Consider the following 24,175-nt stretch of genomic DNA (forward strand, 5'->3'; position numbering starts at 1 on the left):
GTTAGATTCCCGGTCAGGGCTCATGCCCAGGTTGTGGGCTCCATGCAGGAGGCAGCCAATCAGTTTTTCTCTCTCATTGATGTTTCTCTCTCTCCCTCTCCCTCTCTCTGAAATCACTAAGAACATATTTTAAAAACAAACACACGAAACAGCAGCCCAAAAGGTTGCTTGGTAATAAAGAAAGACAAAGATTCTTAAGTGAAAAAACAAACAAACAAACAAACACACACACAAGGCAGTATGGCTAAATCCATTTATTCCGAAATAAAACAAATAGAGTCGAATCAACCCCATCCCCACCTCCTTCCTCTGTCATATGTTATCAATAAATAAGTTTATTCTTGCATTATAATAATAATAGGAGCGGCAGGGATGGGGTGCAGGGACTGCGTGGGCTCTCCCCACCCAGCCCCTGTACCCCATCCCTGCCGCCCCTATTATAATTCTCCAGGGGTAGTGTCAAGTTACTAGATCACCATGATCTTCACCCCAGCATCGTTATCGGCCCGGTAGAAGAAGGGGATGCAGGGGTTTCTGCTCAAGCCTGGGTACTCCTGGGGGCTCTGCAGCTCACACAGCAGCTGCATGATCTGCTGTGCAGTGGAGTTCTCAAGTGCAGCAGGGCCCGGCTCCACACCGTCCGCGAGGCTCACCTCGTGAAGATCTTTTGAGAAGGCAGGGCTCAGTGAGAGCTCTCCTGTGAGAGCTCTCCCCCACCCACCCGCCCACTCACCCTCTCCGAGAGCTCTACTCACCGCCTTGGCTAAGAGCAGCTCCCGTTCCCCGGGGGGTCGGGGGTGCTGTCGTGGGCTCCCCAGCAGGGTTCTGGGCAGCCCCCAGGAACCTGCCATACCATTCATTGCGCTCACCAACCAGGCGCACCACCAGCTCCTGCAGCTCCAGTAGCTTCACCTGGAGAGAGAGGCACTCAGCAGCCCCGCCCCGTCCTGGCCCCGCCCACAGAGGCGGTCAGGGCCCTACCTTCATCTCCTCCTTGTCCTTAGCCAGCCGGCTTATGTACTCCTCCTTCTCCCGGTGGCGCTCCTTCAAAACTGCCCTCTGATTCTGATACAGGGTGATGTAGTCTCCTGCGAAGAGGGGGGAGGGCAGCCGGTGGACAGGGCTCAGCTGCTGCGGATTCCCACCCACCATACAGTGCTCCCTGCCCCGGGCCCTGGCCTTCCCGCTCACCAATAGTATCTGTTTCTCCGGACAGCTGAATGCAGCGATGCTCCAACTCCTCAACCCGCTCCTTCAGATCCACATTCTCTTGCATGACCTCTGTAAAGCGGCTCTGCAGCCACAAAGCAGGGTCAGGGCTCAGCAGCCACCTGCCCCGCCCATCCCCACCCTCCCTGGCCCTGGCCAGGGGACACTCACTCACCTGCAGCTGGTCCATGGCCACCTGGAGGGCCTGGTGGGTCTCCGCAGGCACACTGTCCCCCTCAGTGCTCGGGGCTGGCGTCTCCGCCTCTAGCCTGCGCTGGGATGGGGCTGCCAGCTGCGCCAGGTGCCGGCAGTGTAGCTTTTGCTTCTTCAGCTCCCTACGCAGCTGTGCCCGTTCTTCCTCAGCACTGGCTAAGGCCGTGTTAAAAAATTCCACCTGCGGGCAAGAGGTGCGTGTGTGCTTTTGCGGGGGAATGCTCAGGACAGTGGGAGGCAGCGAGGACCTCCCCATCACAGGGCCTCTGTGGACACATCTGTGGTTCAAGGATGGGGTGGTGTCTGACCACTGGCTCCCAAGGGAGGTTGGGAATCAAGAGAAGTTAGAGGGTAAAACCAAGAGGTGAGAAGGGACCTCGGAGGCAGGAAGGTGGGGCAGGAAAAGGCAGGGAGGTCAGCTCACCATGGCCTCTTGGCTACCTAGGTCCTCTGGCATGCTCAGCTTTGGCCGCAGAGCCTCCTCCTCCATCTCCTCTCCATCCAGTCCATCTCCTGTTGGGGGCAGCCAAAGGGGCCTCAGACAACCCCACAGGGCAGTGGAGCAGCCCAGGAAGACAGCTCGGGACCCAGCTCTGCCCGCCTCACTGACCCCAGAGGAAAAGGATTCGCTGTCCTAAAGGTCTCTTCTAACTCAACTCTTTGCTGCTGAAAGTCCCCCTCCTCCTCGGGCTCTGGCTTCTCCCTCTGGGTAGTTCCAATTACCTTCCCCAGGCAGAGCCATGAGGCTCAGCTGGGCCTGTAGCTGCTGGTTCTGTTGGTTGACAGCTGCCAGGAGCCCCTAAGGGGCCAGGAAAGAGCGTGAGAAGGGACACAGGTTGCAGGCCTCCCCACTCAGGGCTTAGGGGCCCAGCACTTTAACTCCCTCACCTGGGTCTCCTGCAACTCTTGGCGGGCCTTCTTGGCCTCCTCCTGGCTCTGAACTTCCTCCTGCTGCTGCTGCTCCATGAGCTGGGAGTGCACCAGGACCTGCTTCTGCAGGGCCTCCTTGTCAGTGGCCAGCTGCTGGTAGGCGGCCACGTACTGCTGCAGGTAGCTCAGGTACTGGTCCCGCTGCTGCTGCAGACCCTGGGCCTCCTGGCTCTTCAGCTCCACCTGCGGGAAGTCCCTGGGCGTGAGGGCAAGTGGTGGCTTGCTTCCCGATTCCGAGGAGGAGATCAGCACGGACCTCCTGCCCAGGCCTCTGCCCAGGCCCCTGGCTTCCTCACTCCAGGGCCTCAGTGACTGCCTCCCTTGTCCAGAGTCCCATGCCGCCTTCACCCAGGCTCATACCTCGTCACAACCTGCTTTCTATTTTCACTTTAGGCCACAGGCTTGTGGAAAAGCAAAGTATCTGCTAAGTTGCACACTAAATGCCTGCGACTTTACATGCATGATTCTCGTTTAATCCTCAGACCGCTATGAGGAAAGTGCTAATCTCCCTTTCAAGTTAAGGAAACTGAGCTCAGAGATGTCACGTGAACAGGGACTAGTGGGGCTGAGGTCAGAAGCCAGGGCTGACTGCAAAGAGCCGCCCATCATATACCACATCTCCTCCCCTCAAAGCGAGCTCAGTGCCTCCATTGGAGATGACCTGCAGCACAGGGCTATGCACCTGTGCAGGTCAGAGGGCAGGGGGCAATGCAGTCACAGGCTCTGAAGAACTCTGGGACCGCCTGTCTCTCCAGGCGGGAGCTGCCTCAGCTCTGGCCCTGGCACCCAGCTCATCCCTGCCCAAGTGCCTCCGCCCCAGAGGCCAGTGCCTGTCTGAGCCCTTCTCAGCTGGGGCAGCGTTACCGTCTCCTTCAGCTCCCCCAGCTTCTCCTGCAGCTGGCCCAGCTTCTTGGCCAGCTCCTTCTTGACATACTGCTCCGTCTGAAGCGTGCTGGTGATCTCCATATTCTCGTTGGTCTGGACAGAGAGAGAAGCAATTAGTGGCCACCCAATGCAGCTGAAGACACCAGAATTTGATGACCTCCCCCCACCCGCCCCAATACACACACACAGTTCAGGAAAGGGTAGCAGCAGGAGGGAACCCCCCACTCCCCGCTTCCCCACATTCATCGACATGGCCTCTCTGGGTCATAGGGTGCCTTCATAGGCTCCACTTCACGTAAGGACCATAGCACCCCATTTTAAAGGTGGGAAGACAAAGGCCCAGAGGGGTTAAGTGTCTTGCCCTGCAGGAAAGACTTCGCAAGGGGGCGGGCAGGCTGGCAAGCAGGGCCGCGCACCAGCCTGACGAAGCTGTCCTGCAGCTCAGCCAGCTGCTCCTTGAGCTCGCGGTTCTGGGAGAGCGCACGGCTGATGGTGGTGCGGTCGCTCTGCATGTCCTCCAGAATCTGCTTGCGCATCTCCGCCTGCTCGCCCCAGCGCTCGGCCTCCTGCTCCAGCTCCAGCAGTCGCTGCCCCTGCTCCTGATTCAGGCGACTCAGACTTTCATTGTCCTGAATTTGGGCCCGCAGCTGCCCTGCCAGGACCTCCAGCTCCTGCTGTAACTGTTCCGCTTTGGCTTGTAGCCGCTGTTCGGCCTCCGAGGGCCCTGCCGGGGGCTCCTGGGGTGGGGGGACAGCTGGGGAGGCAAGCAGACTATGAGGGCCTCTCGCCTCTTGGTTCACAGCTAATTCGGGTTCCTCACCCCAAATCTTGGCTTCCTGCTAGTAATTCCCACACTCGTATGATGTTCAATCTTTCAAGATACTTTCAATGGAGTTCTCTACATTTTCATGCTCAAGACAACTCTGGGTTGACAGTACACACTCCACCCTTTTTATGGAGACACTGAGGCTCAGAGAGATTGCAAGGCTTGTCAGCTCCTGGTACACACCTCTTTCCCTGTGTCACAATGTCCTTACATCCGCCCCCCTCCTCGGGGGCATTCTAGCCAGCGTCTCGGGCTCCCCGACATGAGTCCTGCTCCCAAATCACTCCAGCCTCAGCTTACCTATCTGATTCCTCAGTTCGGCCAAGCTGGTCTCCAGCTCCTGCACCTGACTCATGCTCTGCTCCTTCTCCTCCCTCAGCTTGCACACCTGCCCAAAGCACGGAGAGGATGGAGGGAGGGATGGAGCAATGGCCACGCGACCATCTCCCTCTCTGCCCCCACCTACACAACACACACACCCAGCCCTGGCTGGGTGGCTGCTGGTCAGAGCATTGTCCCCAGGAGCCAACGTTGTGGGTTCTATCCCCAGTCAGGGCACATGTAAGAATCAACCAATTGTGCCTAAATAAGTGGAAATCAGTGTCTCTCTCGCTCTCTCTCAAATTAATAAAATTTTTAAAGATTAAAAAAAGGACATAGCCCTAACTGGTTTGGCTCAGTGGATAGAGTGTCGGCCTATGGACTGAGGGGTCTCAGGTTCGATTCCGGTCAAGGGCATGTACCTTGGTTGTGGGCACATCCCCAGTGGGGGGCGTGCAGGAGGCAGCTGATCGATGTTTCTCTCTCATCGATGTTTCTAACTCTCTATCCCTCTCCCTTCCTCTCTGTAAAAAATCAATAAAATATATTTTTTAATAAAAAAAAAAAGGACACATACACATCTACCTGCACACACAGGTGATATGATTCCCATTTCACAGATGCCCAGAATGAGCAAGTGACCTATCTAAGGTGGGGGCCGAGGTCACATCTCACCTGCTCTGACATCTGCTGCATCTTCTGCTGCCAGATGGCATTCTCTTCTTTCAGATTCTCTGCGTACTGGTCTCTCTCCATCTGTAGCTGCTTCAGCAACTCCTTCAGCTGCAAGAACGGGCGCAGAAGTCAGCCAGGGCTGGCACCAGCCTCTCCCACTCCTGGTCACCTGGAGTCGTTCTCCTCACACCCCGCCCTCTGCAAAGCCTCACCTGCTCCACATGTGTCTCTAGCTGCGCCCGCTCTTCCAGCGCCTGCTGTAACTGCTCCTTCCTGTCAGGGGTTTCAGATTGACTGGAAAACTGGATGGTGGAAAATGAGGTTAGATCTGGGGAGCCCCGGCGGTTCCACACAGTGCTCCCCAAAAGGGTCTGAACAACTCAGGGTCAATGAAGAGCTCTAGCCTCATTTTGTTAGTACCATGTCCATAGGCTTATATTTACTAAATACTCATTGTAAGCTATTCAATGAGTGTTCGAAGTCCTCCCAACCTTTCCGCCAGATTCAATCCCCCCAATCTGGTGTGCCTATTCCAGGGGTGTTGTCTTGGGATTCATTCACATATGGTTCTGCAACTTACTTTCACTTTGCTGCATACAAGATATATTTAATCTTGTAATGGTGCACAGCAGTCCAACATATGCATATAGCATACGTTCGTCACACCCTTCCTGAGGGCCTTTTAGAATTAGACGGCTATAGCGAGTGAGATTACACATGGGGCCAGCCCTCAAGATGGAGTGTTTGGCCGAAACCGGTTTGGCTCAGTGGATAGAGCGTCAGCCTGCGGACTGAAAGGTCCCAGGTTCGATTCCGGTCAAGGGCATGTACCTTGGTTGCGGGCACGTCCCCAGTGGGGGGTGTGCAGGAGGCAGCTGATCGATGTTTCTAACTCTCTATCCCTCTCCCTTCCTCTCTGTAAAAAATCAATAAAATATATTAAAAAAAAAAAAAGATGGAGTGTTTGGGTCAAAAGTATGAGCAGCCATCTGAACTTCAGAGCACCCTGAGGCTCTAACTTCTCATATCTCCAGCCGGCCACTTGCTAGACTGCCTATCTCGGGAACAGGCAGTCTGCTTGCTGCCCAGGCCAGACCAGATTTGAAGAATGGTGTTTCACTCTGGGGTCCCTGATAACCAGGTCACATCCAGGAGACAGCAATCAGGAGGGTGTTCAGCTCAGAAAAGATCTTAGGAAAGACAGGGAACTCACACACACCCCCTTTCAAAGTGTCTGCAGGTCTGTCTTGGGAAGGAGTTGAGACTTTTCCTGTGTTGCTCCGGAGGGCAGACAGACCCCAGCGGAAGGAAGTTAGTTCCATGAAGGCAGAGTATTGCTCAGTGTGGAGAAAATGAAGAGGAGGAGCTCTCTGACCCGGGCACCCTGACTACCTGGTGGCTCGGTCCCCCAAAAGGAAGAAAACAGACTCAGGGGCCAGCCTGATCAATGTCATCTATAAAACAATGGTTTTCAATCAGGATGCTTTTAAAAACAAAAATGAGAAATCCCTATCCCTGAGATTCTGATTCCACAGTTCAGGGCAGGGCCCCAAGTTGTAGATTTTTATCAGACTCTAGAGGATTCCATGGCAGGACCAGAACAAGGATCCAAGTTTTCAGTTCCTGGCTGGGGGTCACCCACAATGACCGCAGAGGCCTGGCCCCAGCTGGAGGGGCCGGGACTCCCTGGGCCCAGTCCCTCACTTGTTGCAGCAGCAGCTCCGACATCTCCAGCTTCTTTTGCAGCTCTTCCACCCTGAGCTGCGAGGCCTCTCTGTCGGTCACCAAGACCCGAAGCTTCTCCTGCAGTTCCGAGTTCTCCTGCTTCAGGTCTTCATTCGTTTTGCTGTGGCCAGAGGCAGTGGAGAAAGGCATAAATAAAGAACAGAAAGGATCACCGTGGCAATCAACCCACGGCCCTCACCATAGAACCGCAGACTAGTGGCATGGGAAGGGACCCCAGGATCAAGAGTCACAAGTGACCGGCCAGAGAAAAGGACATGAGTTGCATGAGGTTAAGCATGAGTCAGCACAGCAAGGACTAGAGCAGGCTGCACGTGTCCAACCTGGACAACCTCCTCGCCATGCTACTTGTATCCCTCCCACTTCCCAGCACACCACCCGGCCCGGCCCGGCCCAGCCCAGCCCAGCACCCCCCCCCCCCAAATCCTACTTGTTCTTGTATAATTCCAGCTTTAGGGCATCACGGTTTTTGGTGAGTTCTTTGTTGTGCTGCAAACAGAGAAAGGTGAGGTCAGGTGGGCTGGCAGACGAAGAGGAACAGCAACACTTTCCCACCTGGAGTCGCACTACATTTTTCCAAAGCACCTCCGAGCCCATGTTCTCGTTTGCTCTTAGTGAGAACTGGGTGAGGGTGGAAGAGGCAGGCAGAGAGGGTCACAGCTGGCTGACAGAGGCCCAGGAGAGCGGACCGTGCTGTTGTCACCACTACCAGCCTCGTCACATTGCACCCTATCGAGCACTTTACCCAGCACTGTGCTAACCCTGTGAATCCTCACCATCACCACAGGAAACAGTTACTATTATCGTTCCTATTTTACAGGTGAGCAACACGGAGCATTAGAGGTTAAGTCACTTGCCTAAAATCACTTAAGAGTTATGACTGAACACTCAGGTCTGGGGTGGGGCACAATATGAGGGCGGGTGATTAAGTTTTCATTGTAATCTTTCATTTTTTTAATGGATGATACTGACTCAGCCCCAAACTCAAAAGGCACAGAAGTGACATGTCTCCCAGCCACCCTGTTCCTCTCCGCCTGGGATTTTATGAGTCCTTTCAGACATGACTTACATCACACACACACACTTCTCCCCTTTCTACACACAGGATAACACATTAAAAATACTGTTCTGTGCCTAGGACTTGGCCAAGGCCCACTGCCAGTTAAGGGCAGGGCTGGCACGTAGGCTCTGGGCTCTACATCCAGTGCTCGCTCTAGACCAGCATGGGCAAACTACGGCCCGCGGGCCGGATCCGGCCCGTTCGGCTGTTCTATCCGGCCCGCGGAGCCGAAAGAGCGGAGGGTTCTCTTGCTCTCCCCTCCGCTCCTTTACTTTGAATTTATATTAGTTCACACAAACACTCCATCCATGCTTTTGTTCCGGCCCTCCGGTCCAGTTTAAGAACCCATTGTGGCCCTCGAGTCAAAAAGTTTGCCCACCCCTGCTCTAGACAGTACACTCCCAACCGTCACAGCAACCAACTCATCCACAGGCTGCCTCTAACCCACACAACTTTAAAGCAGTGGGAAATGGCCCGGCTGCCTGCTGGCAGCACACTCCATGCTAAAGAAGGGACCTTGGGCCCTGGCCAGTGTGGCTCAGTTGGCTGGAACACTGTCCTGTGCACAGAGGGTTGCAGGTTTGATTCCTGGTCAGGACACATACCCAGGTTGCGGGTTTGATCCCTTAGGCAGGCACATATATAGGAGGCAACCAATCAATGTTTCTCTCCCTCTCCCTTCCTCCCTCTCTAAAATAAATCGGAAAACATATCCTGGGGTGAAGATTTTTAAAAAAGGAAAAAAAACTTTTTTAAAAAAAAAAAGGAACTTGAGGCTCACTCCCGCCTCGGAGAAGCTGCGCCTCCAGTGGCTGGGTGGGCTGCTGGGCTCACCCTGTCCGCCTGCTTCTGCTGCGTGGACACGGCACACAGCGTCCGCTCCAGATCTCCGACGCGCTGCTGGGAAGACTGCAGGAGACCAGCAAGATCCTCCGCCTCTCCTGGAAGGACAGAAACCACGTCCAAAGAAGGATGGCCCCTCAAGGCCTGCCCGTGTGCCGGGCTGAAGCAGGAAGCAGGGCAGGGCGTAGATTCCCACCTGTTTTTTGCCTGGCTGCTTGTTGAGTATGGGCCAGCGCGGTCTGCAGCTCTGTCTTCTCAGACACTAGGATCCCTATGGTCTGGATATGAATCTTTGGGAGAAAAGCCAAACGAGTGCTGAGGAAGAGGGAAACACACACCCAGGGAACATGAGGCCCACGCTCCAGCGGGCTCACCTGCAGCTGCTCTCTCAGGGCCCCTTGCTCCTTCGCAAGCTTTTGCTTATATTCCTGCTTCTCCTGCGGGGAGAGAGGAAACACCTCTTACTGGGAGGAGGAATGGAACGGCAAAGCACACGCTCCAGAACGCCACCGATGGCCCGGGACAAGCCCACCAATGAGGCCAGGCTGGTAGGGGGCAGGAGCAGGGGAGGGAGGGGTGGACTCTTTATTTTTCCAGGCTGAGTCCTCCTCCGAGCCCCTCAGCCGTGTAATGAGTAGACAAAGAAATCACATTACTTTTTCTAGTTGATCTGCAATTTCCTGGTTCTGCCGTTTCTGTGGAAAGAGTCAAAGGAAGGTGACTGAGGTTATATCCCCTTGACTATGCTCCCCGGACCAAGGAGGGATGGACAGGGACCAGGAATGGCTCTTAAAGGGAGACTTCAAAGCTCCCAAGCAAAGAGACTTTGGGTCTAGGGTGGTTTTGTTCCCTGGATTCCTGAGTGGACAATGACATGAAACTCTAGCAATGGGCTTTGAGAGGGAAAGACCCTGCCAGCTCGTGGTGTGGACGGGGGCATTCATTCATTCATTCATTCACTCACTCACTCAACGAATATTACTGAGCACACACCACGAGACAGGCTCTGTCCTCAATAGCAGAGATGTAGGAATGAAAAGGACCTTTCCATCTTGGATTTTTTGAGCTAAAAGGGACTTTAGATACCCTCTACTTCTACACCCTCAGGACACTGAAGTCCAGAGAGAAGTGACATGTTCAAGGTCAAAGACAGAGCAAATTAGGGGCAGAGTCAGGGCCAGAACACAACAGTCAAGCTAGTTCTTTCCCTAGATAAATAGTGCCCCCAGGGCAAGTGTGGAGAAGGTTTGACAAGCGGTGGTGTAAGGAGGACAGAGAGCAGGCAAAGAGGGCAGCCACAGAAAGAGCCATGCCACATGCTCCGCACTCTGGGGTCCCTCCAGCTGAGGCCTAGACCCCCGGCACCCCATTCTCCCTTGGCACTAGGGCTCCCGGCCCCTTTCTCCAGAGCCCCAGATTGGCAGCGTGGAATCAGGGGCCCCCACTGGACTCTTACCAATTCCTCTATCTCGCTACTGAGTTGTTTGTTTGTTAGATTGCTGGAATCCAGGGATAGGGATAGTTCTTGGTACCGGCTCTGAGGCGCATGCAGAGAGGAGGAGTTGGAGGAGGGTGGGGGGAGAGGTAGAGAGAGCAATCATTAGGGCTGGGGGTATCCGGGCGGTCTCAGCTGGCAACAGGGCACCCAGCCCCCTCTGTTGGGGTCCGGAGGCTGGCCTGCAGGGTCACTGGGCCACAGTCCAGGGCCACTCACCTCCAGAGCCTTGATATTAGCAGGAGATGCTAGTCCCTCCCCATTGACGAAGGACGCAGACTAGGAGAGAGGAAAGAGCTCACATGGAGATGCTCTCTGGCCCTCTCCAGGCCTAAGCCTCCGACTTCCTGTCTTCCCTGGCAACTGGCAAAATTTCCTTTCCTGCCTCCTAAGTTGGCCCCCTCCTCCCATAACCCCTTTGTGCCAACCTCTCCTGGTTCTTCTCTCCCCCTCACCCCCCCTCCCCAGCAGCTCTCCTCCTGTGCTTCCTGCAGCAGGATAAAAGGATGTAACCGATCTCCTGGTCCCACTCCTTCATCTGCGCAGCTTCAAAGAAGAGGCTCAGCGAAGGAACAGCTAGCTCAGTCTCACCCAGCTGCGGGCCTGCTCCCAGCATCTTCCCTCTCTCCTGGGAACCTCTGCCTCAGTTTCTGTCAGTTTCTCCTCCCCCCTCTAGCTCCCTCTGGGCTCCAACTTCTGGGGTACCTCACATACGAGACCGTTGAGCTGCTGGGAAAGCTGACGCAGGCTCTCAGTAGAAGAGAATCTGGGGGTGAACACAGGAGTCAGGGGTGCAGGAGGCTCGATGGGAAAGAAGGGGTCACGGGCAGTGGCCTGCCCCGACTCCCCTCAGCCTAGCAACTGCTGCCCCCATAGGAGACACTCACGTGCTTTCAGACAGGACAAAAGGAACATTTTCAGGATCATAATTCTGTTTGGGAAGAAACGCATGAGGTGAGAACAACCCAGGGGTGAGGTGAGCCAAGCTCATTCTGACAACCTTCCAGCTCCCCAACACTGAAGGGAAAACCAGGCCTTGGCCCCCCCCACCCTAGTCCTGGAACCAAGCCGCCTGAAGAAAGGAGGGAAGATCCACGAGGGCCCAGCCCTCTGGGAAGGAAGAGGGGTGAACGCAGAGGGAGCAGCGGGACGAGGGGGAAGAGGCACGAACCTGAGCTGATGAAGCAGCACTGGGGGAAAGGACACCGCCAGGTGACATGGTGTCATCCGAAGGCAGTGCCGCAGGGGCCGTGTGGTCTTTGGGCGCCTATCGCAGAAAAGAGCAGGGGGTTAGGGGGACATGCGGGAAAGGCTTCTCGCTGCCATGGATGCAGGGGTGCGGAGCAGGTAGGACAGGTGTTGCTGCAACAGAGTGACAGTCACACATGCTGGGAGCCACTCTGGGGTGTGGCCATGGCTCGCCCGGGCTCGGGCCACTCTGCAGCCTTCTGGCCAGCCAGAGCTCAAAGCAGGACTGCAAGACTCTCAAGGACACAGGGGCCTTGTTCCCCTGGAGTGCAGCAAGACAGTACCAGGCTCTGACCTGTGGCAGCCACAGCAGGTGGAAGGCAGGCGGGCCAATCAGGGAGAAGGGAGAGCCTGCCTGAGCCTCAGTGACCCTCACCCTGGGCCCCTGCTGGGCAGAGGGCGCAGTGATGAAGCAGCGGATCAACAGCTGGCCACACAGCTTTCCTCTTTCACTCTCCTCTCCTCCCTCCCCTCCTCCCACCAACCATTGGCTGCGTTTGCCTGACTCAGGTCTTTTCTGGGAATGAGGCTTTCCAACTGGAAGCCTCTCCCTGTTCCTGGGGTAAAAAGTAACCCCACCCCAACCTCCTAGCTCCAACACAACTACCTAACCAAGAAGCCACCTGAGAAAGCGGAGGTAAGATATCTACCCGCGGCCTGGGCTTCCCGAACAGCATCCTGGATTGACCAGGAGCCATGGAGAAGCTGCTCTCTCTTCCCCAACTGGCCCCACCTGCTGGACCAGAGCCCCACCCAGCCTCTCTTCGGGCTCAGGCCTGACACCTGGTCCAAGACTCTGGCTCTAGAGAGCTAACATCCAACAGGCCAGATGGGCAGAGAGACAGGAAGATGGGTGACGAGCTGAAGCTTGACGAAGGACAGTGCTAGGGAGCCATGAGCTGTCCAGCGAAGCTGGGGCCCAGAGGAAGAGGCTGCACCTCTGGGGGCGGGGGGAGCTGTGCCTGCTCTCTGGACCCCTCAGCTCTGGCCTCTGAAAGTCCCAATCTGCCACCCTCCTTAGAGCAAGAGCTGCAGAACCTGAAGGAGCTGCAGTGGAGTCGAGTTATTTGCATTACTGTCCACTCTGTGACCTTTGGCCCTGGAACCTGGTGTTGCCTTGCCAACCTGTACAACTGACTCTACTAGGTAAGAGCAGGGGTTCTGAGCTGACCGGACAGAAGACTTTGGGGGAGGTGGGCACCCTCCCGGCCATGGGACCCAGCAAGCTCTAGGTCCCTCCTGGCATCTTGGATTCCCACTCATCCCTAGCATTAGACACAAAAAAGCTCAGAAGAGGAAAAAGTACTTTTCTAAAGACTTAAATATATACTAGTAAACATGACTATTTGTGAGCAACCAAGTTATTTCACAATTTTAAGTCTTATAGCTAAGTATGGAGTTATAAGTCCATACTTATAAAGAATATGTTCAGTTGGTTGAGCATCGTCCCATGCAGTGCAGGGTTGTGGGTTCGATTCCGGGTCAGGGCACATGCCCGGGTTTTGGGCTCGATCCCCGGGGGGGCATGCAGAAGGCAGCCGATGGATATTTGGCTCTCACATAGATGTTTTTTTTCTCTCTCCCTCTCCCTTCTTCTGTCGAAAAATCAATTTTTAAAAAACTCTTTAAAAAACAACATTATCTACTCCCCTCAAATGTCCCATTCCATTAAAAATATTTTTTTTTTTATTTTTCCACTATTCCCCCATTATTTTTCCATTATTCCTATATTTCTGCCTGGATACTGCCATCACAGGCCTGCATGAATGGAGTAGAAAACTTAAGTGGGAAACAGTTGCTGATAAAGAGAGGATTTAAAAACAAGAAGCCCTAGCTGGTTTGGCTCAGTGGATAGAGCGTTGGCCTGTGGACTGAAGAGATTCCGGTCAAGGGCACATGCCCATGTTGCGGGCTCAATACCTATTAGGGGGCATGCAGGAAGCAGCCAATCAATGATTCTCTCTCATCATCAATGTTTCTATCTCTCCCTCTCCCTTGCTCTCTAAAATCAATAAAAATATTTCAAAAACACACACCAAAAAAAAGCACGAAGGGACTATGGGAATCTGCATCCTCATTTCCAGAAGGACAGAAGGACATGGGCACGATCATTAGTGTAAATACCCAGCTTCAGAATTCCTTTAGGCCCGTGCTGCCCTCCCCATGCCACTGGAGCTGACAAGGTGAGTCACAGCACCTGGGGAGACCTGACCAACTGGGTGTGAGTAGTCCTGATGACTGAAATACTCTAATACCGGCCGGCAGGGCTAGTCCCAGGCCTCCACCCCATGCCCCCTCCAACAGGATCTGGCCCCATTTCAGCCCTCCTCCTCTGGCCTGGCAGAGGTCCCCCAAGGAAGTGAATTGAGGAGGAAGTGCCAACATCACACCCGGAGGACGTCGTCATCTCCTGGCCCGGCACACACCAGGCTCCCCGCCTTTCTGGAATGTGCTCTGTGAGCTCATAATCCTGGCCGTTACCTGTACCACACCCTTGGCCAGGATCTTCCATGTTCCCTTCTCCATATGGATGGATGTTACCCACCTCTGATCTTCAAACCAGACTCAAACGCCACCCCCTCCAGCCTCAAGTCCATGTAAAACCAACCTCTTCTCAGCTGAGCATGTGGAAGGTTGCCACATTCTATCTTGCCCCTTTCAGCACAGCCTGCCTCCCTCAGTGGGCATTCTACCTGGTTCTTCCCCTATCTTCTCCGGGGCCCAGTGAATATGGCTGTGTCCATATTTGATTTTTACTCCCTTTCTCTTAACCCTAGATAGCTGACTCTCAAAGCAAAATTAATCTACTTGAAAAATTACAAACTGCTCCGCAGTCTATTGCTCTTTTGGGGACAGATGCCCACAGGGCAAGAACTGAAGGTTTGGTTTTATTTAACCTCTTAGTCTGAGAGCACCAGTGGCCATTCAAAAACTTGAGGTTCAGCCGAAATCGGTTTGGCTCAGTGGATAGAGCATCGGCCTGCGAACTGAAAGGTCCCAGGTTCGATTCCGGTCAAGGGCATGTACCTTGGTTGTGGGCACATCCCAGTAGGAGGTGTGCAGGAGGCAACTGATCAATGTTTCTCTCTCATTGATGTTTCTAACTCTCTATCCCTCTCCCTTCCTCTCTGTAAAAAATCAATAAAAATATATCTTTAAAAAAAAACTTGAGGTTCAAAAAACTCAAATCCCACACACCTGTTCTGGAAGCTATTCCCAAATTACCTTTAACCTTCAAGGTGCATTTCACCTGCTCCAAGATGATAAAAGAGATGTGGGAAGAAAACAAACCCAATCAACCAAGCAGGTGGAAAAGCAGACATGAATAGGCTGAGGGCTAATGAAAGCAACATAAAAATAAGCCAGAGTTTAAAGAACCCCCCCCCCAAACCAGAGAAGCCTCGGGGACATGCACAGCTGGGAGAGAACAAGCCAGAGGGGTCTCAGCACTGCCTCACCTTCCAATCGTCCAATGGGGAGAGCGCTACCCCATTGGAATGGTTAAGGTCGGACACCAACACCTTCAGAATATCCTGAATCTACAGGAAGCGAAAAGGCAAAAACAAGGGTAGGGGGAGAAATAGAAAAGTGGCTTAGAGAGAGGCAAGAGAGTCAGGGAAGGAAGAAGAGATGGGTTCGGGGGAATTCAATGCTAGAGAAGAGAGAAGGGGATCAATACCATGGCCGGTGCCATCTTTCCAAACAGACACTTGCTGCTTGCCACAGGCAGAAATCAATGCAAATGAACAGATGGACAAGCCCCTGAGCGATGCAGTCACACAGAGTGGAGTCACCTGACCAGTGCAGCTCTGAACACGCCCATCAGACCCTCTCCTCAGGCCCAGGATGCTGGGGACGAATCTGGCAGGGCTCCAGACCCCCACCTCCACTTTAAAAACCAGGCTTCCAAGTAAAGGGTTGCTTGAACAAAAGGGATTACAGCTAAAAATAAGTTTGAAAGACACTAATCTGATCCAATAACATCATCTCACAAATGAGGAAACTGAGGCCAGGAGGAGGAAGTGATTTACCTGCGGCTGCCCAGAGACCCGCTCAAAATTCCTAATCCAGTGCCTGGGGCTCTCCTCACCATGCCCTGGGGCTCTCCTCACTGTACCCCGGGGTTCTCCTCACCATGCCCCGGGGTTCTCCTCACCATGCCCCGGGGTTCTCCTCACCATACCCCGGGGTTCTCCTCACCATGCCCCGGGGCTCTCCTCACCGTACCCCGGGGTTCTCCTCACCATGCCCTGGGGTTCTCCTCACCATACCCCGGGGTTCTCCTCACCATGCCCTGGGGCTCTCCTCACTGTACCCCCGGGGCTCTCCTCACCATGCCCTGGGGTTCTCCTCACCATACCCCGGGGTTCTCCTCACCATGCCCTGGGGTTCTCCTCACTGTACCCCGGGGTTCTCCTCACCATGCCCTGGGGCTCTCCTCACCATACCCTGGGGTTCTCCTCACCATGCCCTGGGGCTCTCCTCACTGTACCTCGGGGCTCTCCTCACTGTACCCCCGGGGCTCTCCTCACCATGCCCTGGGGCTCTTTTGCTGGCTGTTCTCACAGCCTGGCTTCCCCGGGAGACGGGGGATGAGAAAAGCCACCAGATAAGCAGGACCAATAGCAACTACCCTTTATTGGATATTTACCCCACACCAGGCCCTGTATCAAGGGATTAATATAAAAACAACAATGTCAATTAAACTTCATAATATGACCCTGATCTTACTGATGTGGAAACACGGGCCCAAATAGCTTAAACAATTTGCCCCAAACCATATTCCTAGCAGAGGGAGGGGCAGAATTAAGAATTCAAGCCCGGCCACAGTGGCTCAGTTGGCTGAGCATCATCCTGTGCAATGGAAGCTTGCAAGTTCCATTCCCGGTCAGGGCACATACCTGGGTTGCTGGTTCGATCCCTGATTGGGGCACATACAGAAGGCAACCAATAGATGTTTCTCTCTCTCTCTCTCCCTTCCTCGCTCTAAGCATGTCCTCGGGTGAGAATTTAAAAAAAGGGGGAGGAAATGGGGGACATCTGTAATACCCTCAAAATTAATTTAAAAATAAAAAGAATTCAAACCCAGAATTCTTAACCAGTACTGAATACTTCTTCCACAATCTTAACCTCTACCCTCTACTGCCCCCTGAGTCCCCCTACCCCCGGAAGCCAGGACTCACATCCTCAGGCGAGTGACCATCAGAAGTGGTTGTCTCGGGGCTACTGCCATTTTTAACCTTCTTTTTCTTCTTAGCTCCTGAAGGAGCACCAATGCCTCGCTGCTGCTGGAATTCTCTCAACTGCAAAAAGGAGAAGCGGTGAGACTCATGACTACAAACCCGTGGATTTACATCTTAACAGTTTAAAAAATATTCATATTCGCCATCTGAGTTAATGCCACAACAACCCTACAAGGTGTTGCAATTTTTACATAATGACTGAAGAAATGGACTGATAACAAAACTTTTTTTAAAAAGCAGTAATAGCATTTAAACTAAGTCTCTGGCTCTGAGTTCTGGGGGTTATGCCATAAAGCAGTAGCTGCCAGGGGACAAAACCAGAGGTAGAAGGGGTTAACATTTAAGTGATCAGACATACGGGCCCTTCTTTATGTATCTGTTGGAGATGTACAGCACTACTTCTCAAACTTCTACATCTATGTAGCTTAATGGCAGAAGGCAGTGAAGGCGCACCCCTACAGAATCTGGGGTGGTAACAGAAATAAGACAACCCAAGCACCATTTCAGAGAAGTCTATTATAATCTTACAAATCTATGCAAATGTCATCCCTAAGTAACATTAAAGGCTTTTTCTCTCTCAAGAGAATCCAGCAAAACTGGTGCTCTTTCTCCTGTGGCACTCACAGCACTCCATGCTGAGATGAGACCTGGGAAGGATTCCCAGCTGTGAAGTGCAGTGCTCCACAGGGGATAAGCAGGTCTCACTCCAAAGAGCACTGAGGGCCAATCTGATTCCAGAATCATAGGAAATTAGAACATGAGTTACGAGAATTCAGATGAAAAATTTCAAAGTCTCTCTGGAGAGTAGAAACCTGGGAGCAAACCAAACCAAACACATTCTCCCCACTGACACCCAGAGATATGGTCAATGTTTCTAGTTCAGCAGTGCAATGCAGGATTTTTACGCTACAATGTCTATGGATGACGTACAGTCTAGTAAGGGAGCCTGAAACCTCTCTGACCTAAGTCCCATAGTCCCGAGTCCCCTTGAAGCTGGAAATTTGGGCCGTGACCAGAGAACCGGAAAGGGGATGAACACACTAGGAGACTGGGTCGTAACATCAAACACGGGGCTTAGGGCGATAATGACAGTTTCCAGGGGGATTGTGACATGACTACATTCCACTCCTCCCAACCGACGCCCGAATCGCCGCTCCGCGCTGGGGGAAGGGAGCGCCGGGCCCGGATCCAGGTCCCTGGAGATAGGAAGCCCTGGGAGCCCAGGGAGCCCAGGAGGTCCGGTTCTGAGCGGCAGGAGGCGAGGGCCGAGCCTGGAGCCGGGAACCTCGGGGGTCACCAGCCCAAAGTCACCCGGAGCGGACAAGCGAGGGCGGGAGCTGGGCTGCCGGGGATGGGGGGGTGGGGGGCGGGGCTGGTGAGAAGACTTTCGGGGGGACGCCTAGGGGCGCCCGGGGTCTGATCCCGTGTGCCCCTAGAGGTAGCACAGGCTCTGACCACGGTCCGGCCGTCAAGGGACCTTAGGCTAAGTCGGGGAGCCACAACTCGGCACCTTTTACCTTTTTCCTGGCCTCCGCCAATTTTTTCTGTCGGACTTCTTCCGACATCTCTGGAAGGGGAGGGAGACGGGGGGGCCACATCACCGCGATCCCGGAAACCACCTCGGAATTGCTTCCGGCAGCCACCGCGCATCTTGGCGATTGAAGCTGAAAAGGAGGGATCAGAGCGATTACAGGCAGCAGCTGTGTGGGCGTGGCCTTAACTCTTCAATATCATTGGTCTATGAGAAAGATGAAAGCGAAGGGGGCGTGGCCAGGCCTGCTCAGGACGGGAGGAACAGGCGGAGTCACAATGAAAGCTGTCTCCGCCCACCTTGGGGTGGGCGGGACCTGACCTCGCCGGGTGCGCGCGCAGCTCGCTGTGTGGCGGTTCCCGGTCTCCATCACAGGACTCTGATTACCTGGCGGACCTGAGAGGCCGCTCTCCCGCTCCCGACCTGGACCCTCCTGCACTGCAGACCCCCCCACAACGGGGGCCCCGGACCCCAGGACTCAGGAGGTGGGCTAGGAGCGGACAGCAGGGGATAAGCTCATCCCTTCACATCCCTTTCCTGACTCCCCACTTTCCAGAGACCCCAATCAGCCCTCCACACACTCCATCCTCTCAGGATCTCCCCTTCCTCGAGGATCTCTACCCTGACCCCGGGAGCATATCTTCTCCCTTCCCGACTGTCCCCGTCGCTCCTCCCACACCCCACAGTACCCCTTTTTTCCCGGAGCGGATCCTTGTCCCAATCAGCCATTTCTCCCTCGGATTCCTCTCCAGGACTCAACCAGGACTTTCCAAAAGTTGCCGCGGGGCCTTCCGATCCCCTGTGAGTATGCCTGTGCCCCCGTCCCCACACTCTTGCCCTCCGCCCTGTAAGTCACTGCTGCTCCCAGCCCTCTGTAAGGCCTTCCCCCAGCCAACTTGTTCTGCTGAGAAACTCCAGGTCATTCCTCCGTCCTTCCCCTTTTCCTTGTGCCCACCAAGCTTCAAAGAAGAAGCATGTGCTGTCCTTGTCAGTGGCACCCCAAGTGGGCTCTGTCTCTCCCCCTCCCCGACACACCACGGATGGTGGTTCCTTTTTCACACCACTATCCCCTCCCGCACCCACCCCACCCACACATAAAGCACTCGGGTTCCCTCAAACACATGCGCTCCCTCCTGTCTTAGGCCATTGGGATGTACTGTCCTCTGTGTGGAATGCTCTTCTTTCAGCTTTTTTGCCAAGCGGATGCCTACACATCCTTTACAATTGAGTTTCCTCAGAGCGGCCTCACCCCCACTTCTGGCTCAATCCAGTGACCCTGTTTGATATCCCCTTAGCACACTGTACTCCAGCTTCAAAGCACTTTTCAACCTTGTAGTTAGTTGATTACTAATTGGTCATTCACTCATTCATTTGATCAATTGTATTGAGTGCCTACTATGTGCCAGGTACGGTTGTAGACGCAGTGCAATCAGCAGTAAATATAACAAAGTCCTTGCCCTCATGGAGTTTACACTCCAGTGATGTAAGGCCAACAATGAAAATAATCTGACCTAATAAAAGAGAAACATGCAAATTAACCATCACTCCGCTACGCCCACAGCCAATCAGAGTGAGTATGCAAATTAACCCAGCAAAGATGGAGGTAATTTGCTTATGCAAGGCGCAGAGAGGAGTGAAGCCTGCTATCAGGGGAAGGGGGGCAGCGGAGGGAGCTACTGCAGTGGTGCTTCAGACAGAAGCGAGGACTTGCCGGCTCCGGACGGCCCGGGAGCGAGGAGGTGCCAGCTCCCGGGCAGCCAGGGAACGGGGACTTGCCGGCTGCTGGGCAGCCAGGGAGCGGGGACTTGCCGGCTCCTGGGCGGCTGGGAGTGAAGCCAGGGGAAGGAAGGCCTATTCTTGCACGAATATTGTGCAACAGGCCTCTAGTCTATATAATAAAAGCCTAAGCGACCATTACTGCAGAACGACTGGTTGCTATGATGCGCACTGACCACCAGGGGGCAGATGCTCAATGCAGGAGCTGCCCCCTGGTGGTCAGTGCGCTCCCACAGGGGGTGCGCCTCTCAGCCAGAAGCTGGGCTCACGGCGTGGTAGCATGGCGGGAGCCTCTCCCGCCTCCGAGGCAGGGCTAAGATGCAGCGAGCTGAGCAGTAAGGAGCAGCAAGCAGGTGGGGCGGTAAGGAGTGAGGGCTCCTGGACTACGAGAGGGCGCAGGCCAGGCTGAGAGACCCTCCCCCCAGTGCACAGATTTCGGGTACCGGGCCTCGTATTATCAATGAAAGGCATGACATGTCAGATGCCATAAAACATCAGGACAAAGGGATAGTGAAGAGGCCATTTATTTTTTTTAAGTATTTTTATTGATTTCAGAGAGGAAGAGAGAGATAGAACCATTAATGATGAGAGAGAATCATTGATCGGTTGCCTCCGGCACATCCCCTACTGGGGATCAAGCCTACAACCCGGCCTTGTGCCCTGACTGGGAATCGAACCTTGACCTCCTGGGTCATAAGTCAACGCTCAACCACTAGGCCACACCAGTCAGGCGAGGAGAGCCCATTTAAATGGGGTGGTCAGAGAAGCCCTTCCTGATGAAGCATGACCTGTGAGTAGGGCTTCCAGTGAAGATCTCTGGAGGAAAAGCATAATTGTTGGGAGTTTTCTGTTTGGGATGAGGCTATCCGTTCCATGAAAGCAGGGGGTCCGGCTTGCTGTCTTCTCCATCGCTGAACCCCCGGAGCCAGGAAGATGGTGCCTTTCCCCTCTTTGGTGACTGCCCCGTCCTAAGAATAGGAACCACATCTTCCTCTGTCTCTTTTTGCATCATGTGCAAACTGTTGAGCCAACACACATTTCCTGAAGATACGCAGTGTGCCCAGCACTGGCCTGTGCAGCCTTTGGAAGCAAAAGGGGCAAAGATGAACTGCAGCCCCAGACTGTAGCCTCTGTTAGCTAATGAGATTATAAACCCAGTGACTTCGCCGACTTGAGAGAAGAATCCACACAGACCTGAGGCGGAATCTCTGGGGTCAGACTGGGGGCCAGGATAGGCCCTTTAGTTAGAACTGGGTTTGGCTGGGAGTGAAAGGAAACCCAAAATAGTGGTGGCTTAAACAGTCATCAGGGAGCCAGGCCTCTGTCTTATTCCACCACATCTTCAACGTGGCTTCTACCTCATCATCCAAGATGCTGTTCGGCTCCAGGGTGACTTCCACATTCCAGCTGGCAGGAAGGAGGAAGGCCGGGAAAGGCTGCCCTCTCCCTGAAGGACAGTTCCCAGGCGTAGCATACACCTTTTCTGATTAAGTTCCACTTATCAGAACTAAGTTATAGGGCCACATCTACTTGCAAGGGAAGCTGGGAAATGTGGTCTTCTTTGGCGTTAGGTGGTGTCTATTACCAAGCAGAAGCAGGGAGTGGCTGTTGGGGGACAGCTTGTAGGTTCTGAATTGTGGAAATGGCCAGTCCCGCTAATGACTCTTGGTGCCACTCAGCGGCCATCTTCCAAGGCTGGCCAGGCTGATGGGGCCAGCGAGGATTCTCTGCACCTTGACATTCAGAAGCTGAAGGAGAAGAGGGACGTGCTGGACAAGGAGATCTCCCGGTTAATATCTGAGTAAGTCTTGTTGGGGTCCTCAGCGTACTTAACACAGCTAGTGCCCAGTCATTCCAGCTCAGCATAAAGACAGAACTGCACCGCTGGATTCAGGCTGTCTCAGCAGCCTCTCTCGGGGCCCACATTATCTGCCTCTGCTTTTGTCTGCACCCAGCCTGCTTTCCTCCCTGCAAGCGGGGTTTTCAGTGCCTGGGGGAAGCTGGTTTTTCCACAGCTCCTGAGTTTCCCATGCCCCTTGGTCCAGCCGCACGGCTTGAGCAGCTTTTGAATGCATTTCCCACTTGAGGGGTTTCTGACTATCACTCATGTGCCCATCTGTGAATCCCTCAGCCGTGGCCAGGGTCACACAGTACCAGTGTGGTTGGGACGGCTCTCTATGGGTACAGGGAGCATTTGCCAGGGACTGATCTCGTTACTGTCAGCTTTAGTGGGCAGGGTCTATCCTGCCATCTCTATGCCGCAGTGTTGAGCACCTAGTAGGCCCTTTGTGAACATTTGTTAAATAGATGTTACTCCCTGAACCTTGGATCCTCATCAGCTTTCTCTTTCTCCATCCCTCACCCCAGAGGCTACAGTGTGGATGAACTGGAGGATCACATCTCCCAGCTCCACGAGTATAACGACATCAAAGATGTGGGCCAGATGCTGCTGGGCAAACTAGGTGAGCGGCAGGACTCCGGGGAGCAAACAGGCTTAGAAGGAGTCCCTACTCCCCATCGGTGGTTGAATTTTCCTCCTGGGCTACTGTTTAGTTTTGTTTTTTTCTTTTAAAATTTTTATTGATTGATTGATTTGAGAGAGAGAGAGAAAGCGGGGGGGGAGGGGCGAGCAGGGGGAAGGGAGAAAAAAATAAATCGATTTGTTGTTCCACTTATTTATGTATTCACCAGTGATTCTTGTATGTTCCCTGAGCTGGGATCAAACCTGCAACCTTGGTGTATCAGGGCGACGCTTAACCAACTGAGCTACCCGGCCATGGCCATCTCCTGGGCATTCTAACTTGCCAACCCTCCCGTCCTTCTCAGCTGCCCCGCTCCCTGAATGCCCCTGCCCCAGGGAGGGCTTCTCTGTTTCAGTGAGGAGTGGGTCCCAAACGAGGGGAAGGAGAAAACGGGATGAGGGAGTTATCGATGGTGAAGAGAGGAGGATGAGCAGGGCCAGGGAGAAAGGAATGCAAGGTGACTGTGGCCTAGTGGTTAGGACATGTGCTCGCTAGATAGACCCCAGCTGGAGACCTGTCCTTTAGGTCCTAGGAGCTCGAGCGGGAGGCCTGTCCGCTTTCACTTGTTCAGTGAGTGTTTACTGAGCACCTACCCGGTGCTGCTCTACAAGGAGAAGTGGACACGTGAAAGGCTCTGTTTTCATGTGACTTCCGTTTCCATGTTGGAGGGGAGGGGAATGGTCACTAACTAAAGAACACAAAGGAATTATAAAACATGTTAAGTGCCATGAAGGAATGAATCAAAGGGCAGAGATGGAGAGGCAGGAACAGGTGGCAAGTGGGGGCGAGGGGAGGTCAGCGGAGGCCTCTGAGGTGAGCCCATCCCATTGGAGGGAAGAGGGCCTTTGAGGGAGCAGGAGGAAGTGTCGCCACATGGCCAGGGCACGGCAGCGGGGCCAGGCTAAGGAGGCCAGGTGTGCAGAGACGCAAATGTGCATTTCCATTCTCAGCAGATGGCTCCAGCTGCTCTGGGTGGAGAAAAGATTCGAGGGGAGCTTTGTTTGGCTCCTCTGCAAAGTGGGGTGAGGGATCAGTGAGTCTAGTTTGGGGTGGCCAGGCAGGAGGGTTATCTTGGCAACTGGGGGAGCAGGAAGAAGGTGTAGGAGAGGGGGCTGGGTGGTCAGGGACGTGGCCATTCTCCCACTGGACATTCATCCTTCCTTTCAGCTGTGATCCGAGGTGTCGCCACCAAAGAGTTGTATCCAGAATTTGGCCTGGACATGAGTGACTGAGCGGCCTTGTCCACGGCCACTGGGACAGGCGATGAAGTGTCAGCAGCCCTTTTCCAGAGAGCCCACCTGAGGCAGGAGGGAGCCCGGGAGGCAGAAGGTGTGTTTCCAGTTCCAGAACTCCCGAGGTGGCCCAGTGATACCTGTGTATGTATGTATGTATGTTGTCCTATTTGTAAATAAACATGTAGAAAATCTTTTTTTTAATATATTTTATTGATTTTTTACAGAGAGGAAGGGAGAGGGACAGAGAGTTAGAAACATCGATGAGAGAGAAACATCGATCAGCTGCCTCCTGCACACCTCCTACTGGGGTTGTGCCCGCAACCAAGGTACATGCCCTTGACTGGAATCAAACCCGGGACCCTTCAGTCTGTAGGCCAACGCTCTATCCACTGAGCCAATCTGGCGAGGGCAGAGCATGTA

At 54.0% G+C, this 24,175-nt stretch overlaps 2 protein-coding genes across 4 annotated transcripts; one reads left to right on the forward strand and one right to left on the reverse strand.

The window, feature by feature from the left end:
* Positions 1-450: 450 nt before the first annotated feature.
* GOLGA2 (golgin A2) lies at positions 451-18,340 on the reverse strand. 3 transcript variants are annotated; one of them, XM_080669885.1, is made up of 27 exons: positions 18,209-18,340; positions 16,632-16,751; positions 14,907-14,987; positions 11,372-11,467; positions 11,088-11,131; positions 10,906-10,966; positions 10,420-10,479; positions 10,162-10,242; positions 9,362-9,400; positions 9,080-9,142; positions 8,902-8,995; positions 8,697-8,803; positions 7,233-7,291; positions 6,764-6,905; positions 5,272-5,361; positions 5,060-5,167; positions 4,364-4,451; positions 3,654-3,991; positions 3,217-3,330; positions 2,311-2,535; positions 2,146-2,221; positions 1,847-1,935; positions 1,385-1,603; positions 1,192-1,294; positions 982-1,088; positions 756-912; positions 451-664 (listed from the first exon to the last, which is right to left on the reverse strand). In XM_080669885.1, exons 1-27 carry the CDS (start codon positions 18,287-18,289, stop codon positions 468-470), a joined length of 3,039 nt encoding a protein of 1,012 aa, XP_080526011.1. In that variant the 5' UTR covers positions 18,290-18,340; the 3' UTR covers positions 451-467. The 3 variants fall into 3 exon arrangements, with proteins under 3 accessions (XP_080526011.1, XP_080526010.1, XP_080526012.1); XM_080669884.1 differs by having other exon boundaries at positions 2,080-2,221; XM_080669886.1 differs by lacking the exon at positions 10,162-10,242 and having other exon boundaries at positions 2,080-2,221.
* Positions 18,341-18,440: 100 nt separating this feature from the next.
* Positions 18,441-23,954, forward strand: SWI5 (SWI5 homologous recombination repair protein; the record flags this gene model as incomplete). The annotated part of the gene is made up of 6 exons (XM_080668340.1): positions 18,441-18,460; positions 18,564-18,707; positions 18,975-19,023; positions 21,678-21,799; positions 22,366-22,460; positions 23,688-23,954. 6 exons carry the CDS (start codon positions 18,441-18,443, stop codon positions 23,750-23,752), a joined length of 495 nt encoding a protein of 164 aa, XP_080524466.1. The 3' UTR covers positions 23,753-23,954.
* Between the last annotated feature and the right edge of the window lie 221 nt (positions 23,955-24,175).

The sequence above is a fragment of the Plecotus auritus genome (genome assembly GCF_963455305.1).
Source record: "Plecotus auritus genome assembly, chromosome: 5".
In the NCBI taxonomy this organism is placed as follows: domain Eukaryota; kingdom Metazoa; phylum Chordata; class Mammalia; order Chiroptera; family Vespertilionidae; genus Plecotus; species Plecotus auritus.